The 14,743-nt window shown below is 37.6% G+C and overlaps 1 protein-coding gene across 1 annotated transcript in view; it reads left to right on the top strand.

Moving 5' to 3' along the window:
• The window catches only part of LOC118011657 (acyl-CoA-binding protein-like), a 14,090-nt gene extending 589 nt beyond the window's left edge, over nt 1-13,501 (top strand). The window contains exon 2 of the mRNA XM_035006534.1: nt 13,421-13,501. Within this exon, the coding sequence (XP_034862425.1) occupies nt 13,421-13,501 (81 nt within the window). The remainder of the gene's footprint in view (nt 1-13,420) is intronic.
• Nucleotides 13,502-14,743: the final 1,242 nt, after the last annotated feature.

Below are 14,743 nucleotides of genomic sequence, written 5' to 3' on the forward strand. Positions count from 1 at the left end.
GAAAGAAAGAAAGAAAGAAAGAAAGAAAGAAAGAAAGAAAGAAAGAAGAAAGAAGAAAAAGTATGGAATATAAGAGACTGGATTTGGCTGCTAGCAGTGCATTTCATCTAAACTGCTATAATGCCTTGTTTTCTAATACTGTGGATGACATGAAATAATGAAAATAACCTGTTAACCTAGATCCTGAAGACTGTACAGGATATGGCTCTAACAGAGTAGGAACTGAAATGGTTACTGACCTTCGCTAAGTAGTTTTTATCTGTAGATCAAAAGTTCATTTGTTACTTTAAATATATACATACATACATAATACATACATATATAAATGCAGGGTTGACATCTTGATATTGGACAAGGTATAAATCATCACAAAAAGTATTAAATGAAACAAGGAAAGACATGTTAAAATAATAAAGATCATAATTCATAACAAAGATAATATTCTTAAATAGCCATGAATACAACTACCACATTTATAAAACAGAAACTCCAGGAAATGCCAGGAGAAACAGTCAAAAACAAAATAATATTATAAGACTTCAATGTATCATTCCCAGACCAAGAAAATCAAGTGGACAAAAAACAAGAAAGGATAGAAGACACTTCTCACATCATGAATAAAGTTGATCTTATGAATCTATATTGAATTTTAGCACCAATAATAATTTACATACCTTCTTCTCAAAGGCATATGGAACATTCACATAAGTTGAGCATATATTATATCGCATAGAAATCCTCATTTTCATAATAGAGAAATAATTCAAATAACATTCTCTGATCAGAGCACAGTATTAATAGAAATTAACAAGAAAATATCTAAAGTGTCTTTTCCAGCTGAAAATGTAAAACTTCTATTGAACAACTCTTTGGTAAAAGGAAAATGCTAAATTAAATGTCAGAATTTCTTTTAAAAATAATGATAATAAAAACAGAATGTATGGGATATAATAAAAGCTGTGATTCAAGAAATTCATAGCCTTAAGCACTTAACATCAATAAAAATGAAAGGATAAAAGTAAATGAATTAAAATCCCAACCTGAAATCCTAGGACAAAACAAACACACAAACATTGTAAAGCACAAGAAAGGAAATGGTAAAAATAAAGCAGAAAGTAATTATTAGAAAAACATTAGAATTAATAAGTTAAAATGCTGGTTCTTTGGGGTAGAAATCACTTGGTAACTTACTGAGGGATAAAAAAGGGTAAAGGGAAAGCATAAATATACACAATAAGAAATAATCACTGAAAGAGAAGAAATTAAAATACTGAAGAGAATATTTTATACAACTCTATGCAAATAATACAGGGATGAAATAGTAATTTCCCAGTAAGTTTAATTGTTCAAAACTGATACCATTAAATAGAGGTGGCTTAAGTAGACTAATTTCCATAGGAAAAAAAAATAGAAAAATTATCCAATCCTACCCCCTTAAAAAGGCAACAGGCCCAGATGGCTTCACAAGAGAATTCCACCAAACCTTCAAACACCAGATGATTCTAATTATGCTTAAATTATTCCAGAACACAGAAAAAGAAAGCATACTTCCCAACTTTTTTTTTTTATAAAGCAAGTAGAACATTGCTAATTAAACCTAATGAAGATGATACCAGAAAAGCACAGTTAAATCCCTCACAGCCGCGAACGCGAGATTGTACTTTCCCAGCCCCAAGGCTTGGAGAAGGAAAAGTATGGAGAGCTCTGAGGTCAGCTGCCCACAAGCACTGTCTTGTATCTACAGGTATCTACACTGCCCTTGCTTTTCCTGCTGGGGAGACCTGAGCCAGCTTTCAGTTGCTGCTAGCACAGGGCCTGGCATTGCAAATCCCAAAGGAAATGAAGGGAAAAGTTTTTATTTTAGCCTCCTACAACCAGGCTGAGTCGCCTTCTGCCCCAGGCCAGAGCTACCATCCCACGTGTGTTCCAAACAGCTCCCTTTTCCCCATTCCTCGACTCAGGGCTTGCTCACCATTTTCTCCATATTTTTCTCTCCCTTGTTCTTCTGGAGAGGGGGAGGGATTTGGGAAGCGGGAGGGGAAGAGCCAGTAGTCTACTAGGTCCACCTCTTGGGTGGAACTAGAACTTCAGCAGAAAGCAGACATTTGGCTAGTTTGACTAAAACTCAGAGTTCTTGAAAGGGAGTGGTGGAGGATAGAAAGTTTTTTTCAAAATTAGGAAGGCAGTGAATGACTTGATTTGGGCTTTAAACTAAATTTGGTAGATCCCTGAAGGTTTTCCAACAAAGGAAGACTTTTATTAAAATCATGTTATAGAAAGATCAATCTAATGATAATCATTTAGGGGGATGTTGCAGTATTCCAGAGTCCCTTCCTAGTCAAAGCACAGGCTTCAAGCCAACAGCATCAGCATCACGGGGAACTTACTACAGTGCAAACTCTCAGACTTAGGGAGTCAGAATCTGCATTTCAATAAAATCTTCAGGAAATTTATGTGTATGTTGAAGTATGAGAAGCAGTGTCCTAGACATCATAAAACACCACCTGAAAAAAGAAGGGGTAGATGCCGGGGAAATTGTACTTCAAAAAAATGGTTAAGATCAGAAAGACAATCAGGTTTCAAGACTGGGTCACAGTTGATATGTGAATCCTGGCCCCAAGAGCAAATTCATAATGACTTTGACTGTAGTTAATGGCTTACAGCTGCATCTCTGCTTATTTTCAAAATAACGGAAATTGTTAAATCATAGTAATATTTCAATTTGGAAAAAATCAATAGAAATCCTGCTATTATTCCTTTAACTCTCGAAGATTTTACACGGCTGTGTTTTCAATGAAGCTATCCATCTGATTTTCCATTTTCTCTCTTACATTCTGGTAGATTTAGAGTCTTCCCCCAAAGTTCCCTTTGTCACTAACCTGGGCATTTTTCCAAGCCCAAAGATAGTAGTGAAAATTATAGGCTCTTCCTACATACTTTTCTTTTTTAAGCAACTAGAACTGGGTTCCATATTAGTAAGCCTCAATCTTTCCCTATTTGTAGAGTTTTTTTTAAAAACATCTCCTTTTTTTAAGCACCTCCACAGTCTTGATCAAAACACAAACCTTCAAAAGAAGCTAAGTTCAATAGTGTGCAATTAAGGGTGTTGGTTTATATAGTTTCTATAATTTCTTACTGAATATGCATGCAGTTTTATAAATATCATAATAGAATTATAGAAATGTGAAATCATCTTATACGGTCAAGAGCTGAAAAAGCTACTCATTAATACAGAATGCTATTGATTTGGTTAATATGATATATATAATATAGAAGTAACAATATAGAAATAGAAATAATAATCATGAAGAAAGCTGAGTCCCTCTGTGTAACACAAATGTACTCTTGGAATGCTGTACCTCCGTGCTAAAGTTAAAATTAAGAAAATTATTTGACCTCAGCAACATCCTGGTTCACTCTCAACAACAACAGAAAACTTACCTACAGACGTGTTTAATAATTAAATATAAGATTATAAACTGAATAGTAATAGGAAAAAACAGTTTTTAGAAGTATCTCAGTATTTTTAATGCCCTTCAGAAGAGAGAAAAATTTCTTGCAACCTAATAATTTTTATGTTTTAATAATGACATATTCTCTTCCTTTGGAATCTTAACCTTGCTCTTAAAGTGTCTATCCTTTTTTTTAATTCAGTGTAGAAAGCTTTAATATGAAAGGTGATTCCTCCCTTAAAAACAAAACTAAAATTAAAAGTTTCTTATGTATTCTTCCAGAATTTTTTTCTATGCATATACTGGTGTCTACATAAAATGTCTATTTTTTTTCCTCTGAAATTCACTATCACTTCTACACTCCTCTTAAGCCTCTGCACCTCTTTTTTTTCCTCATTTTGTGTTCATGATCCACAGCAAATACATTTTCATATATCTCTCTGATTAAAAACTTAATTTCCAATATTTCCAGTTTCAAAAAACTAAAAAAAAAAAATAGGTGCATGGAGAGTGTTCAAAAACTCTGTTGGTCTCTGTAGTTCTACATAATTAATTTTATCACTTGTCTAAACAAAGTAGGATACATGAGGATACATGATCTTTTCTCCCTGAGAAACTGATGGGCACAAACTCCTTCTTTATCCCTTATTCATGAATTTTTCTCAAAAGCGTACATGTGCACATCCCATTGGGATATACTGCTTCAGAGCAATTATGAAGACTCTACATGGAATAGCTCATTTTCCCTTATGCTGATTGCTCAGACTTTACATTGCTTTTGGACTATGTTAATGTCTTTACTTCACAAAATTCTTTGCTGTACAATATTAAAGAGACACTATCAATTCAAACGTTTGTTATTAGAACTGCAATACTCTTACAGAATGATTGTGACTATAAAGGAGATGGTTTTGAAATTACAGTTAAACAGTTGTTACCAGAATAGACTTTGCTCCTAAATTATGCAAAATAATTAACTTCGTCATATAAAAATCTCAGTGGATTCCAGAAGTTTTAATTGGTCAAGGCAAAGAAAAAAATAAACGAAGGAATATATTCTGGATGGGAGTCCTGGGACTTGTCTGTTGGATAATTAATTTTCAATTAAACAGAAAGCAAAAGAAATGCTATTGAAATCCAACGGGGTGAATAGGGGAAAGGATTCAAAGTGTACATTTATGCTGACATATGCTATGATCTTAGAGAATGAGCCAACTATGAGCAAGTCATTTTTTATGGTCAGTGATGTAGGTATTTCATAAATAAATAACTTTTTTTAAAAGATTTTATTTATTTATTTGACAGGGAGAGAAAGCGAGAGGGAGAGCACAAGCAGGGGGAGTGGCAGGCAGAGGGAGAGGGAGAAGCAGGCTCCCCACTGAGCAGGGAGCCCAATGTGGGACTCGATCCCAGGACCCTGGGATCATGACCTGAGTCAAAGGCAGACGCTTAACCAATAACTTTTTATCAATCTCAGTGGAATGGATCTAAATAGGGGCCACTCTCACTCTCTCTCTTATCCCAAATGAAGTATTAATCTCTACAACTCTGTGCTTATCATGAAATGTGCGTGGATGTACCCTCATATTCAAGCAACCTAAAACTTTCCCTTTAAGTTTAATTTCCTTGGTTAATTTTAAAGATTTTGTTTCTGTAAAGAAAACTATGGTGGTAATTGTCTTTATTTGGTTAGTTCCTATTCATGTTTCCTACAAAATTACCTTGTGAAAATGGTCTGAGGCTTAGCACTTTCTGAGGAAAAATAAACATGCCCCTTTTCAATTATGCCCTACTTGTTTTTTTAGGGCAGAATGAAATTTGAAAAAAAATTTAATACTAGCAAATGTAATATCCCTTCACATTCTTTTTAGCACATTAACACAATTATATTAAAATAAATTGCATTTTAAAATCTTAAAATCAGATAATCTGTTTATTATTTAAACCATTCCATACAACAGAAAAAGACAGTTCCTCCAAATTATTTTATGAAGATATGGTAATCTAAATTTTAAAATTCTGATAAAATAGTTTTCAAATGTGTAGATCAATGTCTCTTATAAATATGGATGCAAAATTATAAATGAAGCAATAACAAGTCAACTCAGCAGTATGTTAAAAGACTAATATGATGATAAAGTAGAATTTCTATTAGAAATAAAAGTATTGTTCATAACTGGAATATGTAACAGTACATACACCAATATAAGCAAAAAAGCTTATGACCTTCAAATTAGCAACAATTAAAAAAATAAAATGTAACACACACACACACACACACACACACACACACACACACACCCCAGTGCTGGCAAGGATGCAGGGAAATAGAATCTATTTACATCAAAGCTGAGAGTTTAAATTACCACAAACATTTTAGGAAGAAATAATAAATTATCTATTAAAATTAAAACTTCACATACTTTTGAACCAGAAATCCTATTTTTAATGTAGCTGACCCAAAAAAAGCATCATTGTAGTGGTATTTCTATAATGATGTTTATTGTAGTAGTATTTATAGTGATACAAATAAAAACTGAACAATCAACCCTCTAACACCAGCCCAGTCAGAAGAGATACCAGCCACCCAGCCATAAACATCTGTTTGAAACTGAGAAATATCAGCCCTTCCTAAAGCTTAAATATGCTGGCACATTATATCTTTTGAAGATTTCAAATATTTAATGGGTACCTGGGTGTCTCAGTTGGTTAAGTTTCTGCCTTTGGCTCAGGTCATGATCCCGGGGTCCTGTGATCAAGCCCCCCGTCAGGCTCCCTGCTCAACGGGCAGTCTGCTTCTCCCTCCCCCACACTGTGTTTTCTCTCACTCTCTCTCTCTCTCTCAAATAAATAAATAAAATCTAAAAAAAAAAAAAAAAAAAGAATTCAAATATTTTACCTGAAAATCTTGCACCCCACTAAATCCAATATCCTACTAATTAAATCACTTTTTTTTTAATGAGTCACTTTTGACAAATGATTTGGTTGCCACTAAGAGCCTAGCTGCTAATGGATATGGCATCATAATATTTATTTGACAAAAATAATACTAACAGTAGAATTTAACTGACTTACAAAACAAAGTGTTTTTACATATAGAACAAGAAATATATGCATCTATTCCACAGATATTTATTAAATGCCTCCTACTTCTCAGGTAGGTACTCCGCTACCTTCTGAGCATGCTGCAAAAACAGATTTGATGCTGGCTTTCAAGGAGTTCATGATCATGAGCAAGACAGACATCAATCAAGTAAACAAATAGATGAGTGTGTACACAATTAGAAATTGTGAACAGGATGCTATGAAATAGAATAATGAGGAGGGGTTTCATTCTATAGTTTAGGTAGTCAGGAATGGCCTCTCTGGGAAAATGACATTTCATCCACTAGGGTTGAGAAGTCAGCCTTATAAAAGTAGGGAACAAGTCCTCCAGGCAAGTCAAATAGTCTGTTATTTATTTATGAGACTGGATTGTTTTTCTAAATGAATCACAATGTCTAATTGGTACTTCATTAGTGCTCAATATTTACATACTGAATCCAACCATGGATGCATATTATTCCATCTCTCTTAGCAAAGGGCTATGTGTTGAATAATGGTACAACAGGGCACATAAGAAACACTAAAATACTTTGAAAGTGAGTACCACATATTTATTTGCCACTAACACACTGATTATAAAAGATCTAAGGCATGCGTATAAAAATTGACATAATTACACATATATACAATTAACCCTTTATATAGTCATGTCTTTGTGGCTCCCATCTCTTCTTTCCCCATGTCCATAATAGCCAACGGTTCAAAACCTCCCCCTCCATGTCATCTCTAACTACATGGAATGATTCCCATCTGGGAGAAGGAGCTGTGAGGGTTCATAGAGGCCTAAATCAGAATGAGTGAGGATCCTCTGAAGTTTGAAAAGTATTCCCCAGTTCTAGGGAGCATATCCTTCTTCCCCCTCCCTATTTAAGAATAAGGTGTTTTATGATCACTATCATGCAACTCAGTTCAATGAGTAGAGCATTCATTGTGTGCGTCCCACATGCTTAATACTGTACCTGGCTCTGTGGGGAATCCCAAAGCATGTTTATTCTCAGCTCACTACAAGCCATGTTCTATGGCTCTTTAGAACCTGGCCTTCTAGTTGCATAATTCCAAGTCTTACCTTTCCTCTCAGATCTCCTGTTAACTGAGCAATTTTGACCATGCCTTCGTCTTAAATCTATCTTCTCCCTTAACCACAGTCCTGGACACTTTGCTTTTCTGGCTTATCTTCCTCTCCTCACCCTATAAATAGCTTTCCCCAAAGTTTCATAAGTGGTCATTTAATGTGGGCCATCTAAACCCACTTGGAATTTCTACTATCAAGCTCAGATAGGTCCCAACTCTGTGTCTCTGGCCCAGATCTCTCTCCAAACTCCACATTCTGATCTCCTACACCCTCCTGACATGACATGGATGTCTTACAGACAGCTCATGATAAACTCAGACTCTTTCACTTGGCCCCGGATCTGTTCTTCTTCTGTTTCCTGTACTCGTAATGACTCCTTAAACCATTCAAGAATCTGGAAGTTTAGTTTCTTCCCTCTTTTTCACCTTCCATAACCAAATTGATCACTAGATCCCAACAGTTTGGCCCTCTTAATATCCCTCCATTCTTCTCTTCCTCTCCTTGGTTAGGCTCTTAGATCTTGCATGGAGAAATTCAATAGTAATTATTTAACTCATCTCTGCCTTCCCTTTCACTCTCTCCACAAACCTTTCAATGTATCCGCCATAATTCCATCAAAACAGCTGTATTAGAATATCAAAGTACAGTATCAAGTTCAATGTAGTGTTTAATTACAATTGTAAGAGGTTAAGAAATTCAGGAAAGAGAAAAATATATCCATTTTCCTTCCCATGGACTCCCTCTGAAAGCCTTAGGTTTCTAAGAAAACATGTCACCTGAAATATCTCACTTGTGAACTCTCCAGAAATTTTAGCCAAGAAATTCCCATCACTAGGATTGGCTATTTGGAAGGGCAAAGATGTAGAGAAGAGGACATTTTATCTAGTAATTTACAGGAAATCATACAGGTATGTTTCAGGACTAGTTTCCCCACCAGTGCCCTAATTTGGGTCCTGATAAAATGAGACACAAAACAGGAAAATTGGAATAGTGATAAAGAATGGCAAGAACAGGCTCTAGGAATGGAAATCAGGGTTTTACATATAAGGTTTTTCCCAAAGATACCCTTCATGTAATTTACCAATAACTCTGTGCTTGTCCTACTGGTATCACCTCCCACTTCATTTGACTGAGAAAGTTTCCATGGAACATCTCTTCTATGTCCTATCGTGAGCACTGGAGGGTATGAAAAAGTTATGTAAAACACAGCCCCTGTCCTTAGGGGCTTACATTCTAACTGCAGAGATAACACATGCAAACAGCCATGAAAACATACTAAATGAGAAGCTACAAAAATAAATGGTAACAGGGGTGCCTGGGTGGCTCAGTCGTTAAGCGTCTGCCTTCGGCTCAGGTCATGATCCCAGGGTCCTGGGATCGAGCCCCGCATCAAGCTCCCTGCTCCGCGGTAAGCCTGCTTCTCCCTCTCCCACTCCCCCTGCTTGTGTTCCCTCTCTCGCTGTGTCTCTCTCTCTCAAATAAATAAATAAAATCTTTAAAAATAAATAAATAAAATAAATGGTAACAGAAAGTAGGCAAGTGCAGAAACATGGAGAGAGAAGAGGCTGGGGTAGGCAGGGTCCACAGGCAAGTCTTGGTGAAAGGGAATGGGGCCTATTGTTGCCAAAAGATTTTGTAATAGATACACATTTGTGTGTGCAGCGTGTTAGAAGTGCCCAGACCCCCAGAAGGTGATAATATAGGCCCGAAAAAGTGCATAAAAAAATGTACTTAAAAGCAAATCTGGGACACCTGGGTGACTCAGTCGGTTAAGTGCCCAACTCTTGATTTCGGCTTAGGTCATGATCTCAGGGTCATGAGATCGAGCCCCACGTTGAGCACAGAGCCTGCTTAAGATTCTCTCTCTTCCTTTGCCCCTCCCCTGCTTTCTCGCTCTCTCTCTCAAAAAAAAAAAAGCAAATCTTCACGTGGGGCTCTGTAAGGGACACATTTAAATCCTGAAAACTTCTCAACCATGAAGACAAACAGCTTGGGCAAATTCTCTCCCTAAGGATTGGTGAGTCACATGGAATCATTTCTTCAGCTCTGTGAAGATCAGTCAGGGAATGGTGGGTTTCACTGCAAATATCTGAAGATTTTCCACACCCACAAAGCCCTCGAGCTACAGCTCGGCATTTTGTACAGCCGGACCTTCGATCTTAAAAAAAGTGAAACACTGCCCTCTAGTGTCCAATGTCCAAAACTGAAAATTTAGCACGCTCCTTCCTGTTAACTCAACGGCAGCCATGGCCTAGGCCGAGAGCAGTATCCAGTTTCCAGGTTTTAAATGGGTTTGCAATTAATAGGACCAGAGCAGCTTGATATGATACAAGTAAATCCTTCAGGAAATGAAATTCAGACTCAGACCAGATTACAGTGTTTCAAAATGGGGCCTCATACCCTAATTACCACCATGACTCTGCACATATGCAAATTTTTCCTCTAAAGTATTCAAAATTTGACTTGAAATCCAGAAATCTTGATTTCTGGTGCAATCCTCGCCATCTAAAGAAAGAACGTTCATTAAGACTAACTGTTCAGTAGGAAATTTATTAGAATCCACCTCTTCTTGCCCACAGCCTCATGTGTTTTTTCCTGCTCAAAATTCCAAGAAGACTCGATGTTACATTTGTTCAGGTCTTGTTTCCTGATGGTAAGGAATATTTTTAGTCCCTTTGTGGCCCCTGGGGTGGGCATGGCATTTAAAGTGTGCTTAATAAATATTTGAATGCATGAATGAATGAATAAAGGGGAACTGAATAATGAATAGACAGATGGGTATGTGATAGGTGGTACAATAATCACTGTTATTTAAAGCAGAGGGAAAAGAAATACTATTCATTGTGCAAATACAAATACACCCACAAAGCTCACTGCACTGGCTCAGAGGCCAGAGCACACAACTAGTAAAAAAATATCAGGAAGGCAAGAATGGCTCCACATCAAGCCTGGGAGCACTCCTGGACTCTGTGGCACCAGAAATGGACACTTGGGCTCTGCTGTTCCTGGTGTAGGCCCTGTAAGGCTTACACAGATGCTTGAGCACAAAAGCAGGAGAGAAGAAAACTTGAGAAAGTTGGAGCAGGTTCCTCACCCCGCCACTCTCAGGAAATGTTCTTCGGTGGACCAAGAACTAAACACACAAGTCAAGGCTCCCTTGGAGCTGGGTAGAAGTGTCATAAACAATGGCTCCTGTCGGCACCACAGAATCAAGCAATCCTTGAGTCTGGTTCAGTCACTATTTCTGGTTTAGGGGCTCTGTGAATGCTGGCTGGGAATGGTCAGTGATGTTGGTGGTTGAGATGTAAAAACGCAATAATATTAGATGCCTGCCTGGTTCAGACTCTTGAAATGCTCCCCCGCTTGCCCTTAAGAAGCAAGCCGAGGAAGTGTGAATGTATGCAGTAGGTATTTATAGTTGCCTAGAGACCTTTCCAGACAAGCTCCCACCTGGTGAGCTGCTCAAAGTGCTCTGCTCTTCATTCCTATTCCTCCAAGCGGTATACCTCCACTCTTGTTTTCTGAAGAGCTCTTTTATAGGTACCTTGACTCAGTCATAACATGATAGACTTTGGACAAATGCTTGTATCTACTTCTGCCTTCCAGGACCATGAGTGTGAATAAGAAACTTACCGCGGTGCTCTGTTTGGGTACCCTGACAATTAGATGACAGGCCTGCCTTTTGGCCAGGATTCCATTTCCCTAGAGAATAGGAGGAAATGGAAGAGGTAGGAAATAAGAGGCAAAAAAAAAAGAAACTAAGGGAAAGTGAACTACACTCACAACACCTACAAAACAAGCAGCAGACAGACACAAGTGCGATTCTAACTGCCAAACTCTCCTCTAAAGGATGTTCGAGACCGGCGCCATTTCCTTACCATGTACTAATTCCCTGAGCTCTTTTTACCACAATACTCAGACCTCTCCCTTAAAGAACTCCAGTGATCTCCTCAGTGAACACCAGGACCTTTTCTCAGTGCTTATTCTCTTTGGCCTTTTTCAACTTCTGACATTTCTGATATTTTTGATTACCTATCCTAGAACAGTCTCTTTCTGATTTTCTTCCCAAGATTATCATTATTTAGTGGGAATCCAAGCCACTTCCTTTTTTTTTTTTTTTAAGAATCCGAACATTTTGGAATGTTTTAAATGCGTACTGTTACTAAATTAAAATTTTAATACCTACTCACAAAATATGGTGATTTCACTTAGAGAGCATGTCAAAAATCTAAACTTGAAGCTACGTGTGACTGTGGGGGTCCACAGTGGTAGGACAGTGACAGGCTTTTCCTGCCTCTCCACCTGGCTTCTACATCTCTTTCATCAACCCCTCTTCCTCTTCTTGCTGCAAGATTCAGTCTTCAGTCCCAATACCTCTCCACTTACTTTCCTTTGACCTCCTGATCCTGTCTCCTAAGGCCAATTGTCATTTTATATTAATAATTACCCACCTGATTTCCCAAACCTATTCCAAGTCTGCTACCAATACCTCCAGTGTCCTGCAAAACATCTTTCCATCTGCAAACTGAACACATCACCCTCTCTCTGGGTAGCAAACTAGCTTTATTCTTTCTCCTATCTTAAATCTCATTTCAGCAGAAGCTGAGGGTTCCATATAGGCTAGCTGCAGAGAAGGTGCCCATCTTATTTGAGCTTTCAGAACTGGATATGATGGTCTGAAACTGAGGTTAATCTGAAGGAGTTTGGCAGATAAAGCTAGTTATAATGTGATGGATAATAAGCTGTTATGCCATTCTAGCACAAGAAAAACCTCAAAGTAAAGGACAGACTCTGAGCTTTACACAGAAACTGGGGTATATGGGGCACCTGGGTGGCTCAGTAGGTTAAGTGGCTGCCTTTGGTTCAGGTCATGATCCCAGGGTCCTGGAATCGAGTCCTGCATCAGGCTCCCTGCTCAGCGGAGAGCCTGCTTCTCCCTCTCCCTCTGCCTGCGTCTCTGCCTACTTGTGCTATCTCTCTGCCAAATAAATAAATAAAATCTTAAAAAAAAAAAAAGAAACTGGGGTATATGTTATGGGTAGAAAGGAAGTCTTTAAGGTTGTTCAGCTTAGACATTTCCTTCATGCCATAGATCTAAGTCTTATTCATTAGTTACATGCATATCATGGTAATAAGCTGAAAAATATAATTTTTAAGTTACATTTAATTTTTGTTTATTCTTCCACAAATTATTGACTTTGTGGATTTTTGTAGGCAATTTTTAATCCCAGTATTACAATGGTCTCTCAGGGATCTCTTTATGTTCTAAGATCATCCATAGCACCATATACAATCTGTCCATCTATACATGGAATCAACCAGTATGGATCCATGGCATTGATCCAACCAGTGGATAGCTTTTCTTAAGCAAGTTATTACAGCCACCTGAGTGTTTTCATGAAAGACATGCCACACATATTATAAGGAAGGAAATTATGATAATTTGGCAACTTCCCTGTGAAAAGCCATCCTTAGTTTAGGCATTATGATTACTTGCATTCTATTATTTAATAGAAAAATGTGTTCCTTAAAGTCCTAATGAGTACCCCAAAGGAAGTAAGATGATCATGATTAGACATCACCATTGGACCACAATTTATGTCCTAAGAAAAGTAATGAGAGAGGTCAGAACTTCCCCATTTTAGAAGAGTCACCCGGTCTTACTGTTAGAAACCCAGCTGTAGGAAGTGGACGCTCTTTGTAATCTGCCCCACAAGTGGAGTGTACTAAAGCACCAATGAGATAAGAATCCAGACTATTCAGATAATTGGTGACTTCTATTTTCACACAGGCGGCAGAAGCAGTGCATGAAATGTCTGAGAAGGACACAACGTTGCATTTTGGAGATAAGGGTCAACTGAAACCTTTGTAAAGTCTCTATCTCTCAGTGGACTGGAATTTCTTTATTCCGTTGTAATAAAACAGATCTGAACCAGAGAAAAAATCAGCCCAAATTTGGGCATTTCCTAGGGCACCTGGACTGATGTTCCCCAGCCAACGAGGGCTACATCATCATCATCAGTTGCTGTATAATTAAAAGCACAACAACCTTTAAGTATGAGCAAGATACGATTATGAAGGGGAATTTCCTTTTATATATGACAAATTAGTATGTTCTATTTCAACACTAAAGATAATTTATTTTTAAACTGTCCATGTTTTCATGCTCTGCATAAATCTTCCTGTAGTACAAAATTCCAAAATATAAAGCACTGATTCTATTTACAAAGCAAATATACTACTATATGAAACATATATACTTAATATGCAGGAATATGAACTGAATGAAAATCAAATTTCACTTTTATTTTTTAAAAGATTTTATTTATTTATTTGAGAGAGAGAGAGAGAGAGAGATCATGAGCAGGGGGGAAGGGTAGAGGAAGAAGCAGACTCCCCGCTGAGCAGGGAGCCTGGATCCGGATCCAGGATCATGACCTGAGCCAAAGGCAGACACTTCACTGACTGAGCCACCCAGGCGCCCCTCAAATTTCACTTTTAGACAACAGATATTTTTCCAAGAGACTTATCAGGATTACAGAGAGGGTTAAGTGCCTGGATTCTTCTAGAAAATGGTGTTCTATTCTCACAAAATTTCTATCAAGGACTTTTTGTTTTGTCTTTATTCTAACCTTAGCAAATTTGTAACTCAATTTCCATCACAAATCGGAAAGAAGCTGTGGTGGATTTACCTTTTAAGAAGAAAACTGGTAAAAAGAAAATAGTATTATATAATGCATAATTTAACATTTGCCAGGAAAATTCTGTAAATTCATTCTCATCTGCATTATATATTATCAGCTCGAATATGTTTTTCTTTACTCTTCTATTTTTTTCTTTTCTTAATATAACTTATTCCTACAAATATGCCCAAATCTCCACCAGCCAACCTAAAATGGTTTCTTGACACTATCTTAAATTGCCATTTTATCCTCATTGATCTCATCACATGTAAACTTTTGCAAAGATACTGACACTTCAGGGGTGCCTGGGTGGCTCAGTCGGTTAAGCGTCTGCCTTCAGCTCAGGTCACAATCCCAGGGTCCTGGGATGGAGTCCCATAACAGGCTGCCTGCTCAGGGGGAGGCCTGCTTCTCTCTCTCCTCCCTGCTCA

Source organism: Mirounga leonina, unplaced genomic scaffold (genome assembly GCF_011800145.1).
Source record: "Mirounga leonina isolate KUSES-001 unplaced genomic scaffold, KU_Mleo_1.0 Mir_151, whole genome shotgun sequence".
NCBI classification, from domain to species: domain Eukaryota; kingdom Metazoa; phylum Chordata; class Mammalia; order Carnivora; family Phocidae; genus Mirounga; species Mirounga leonina.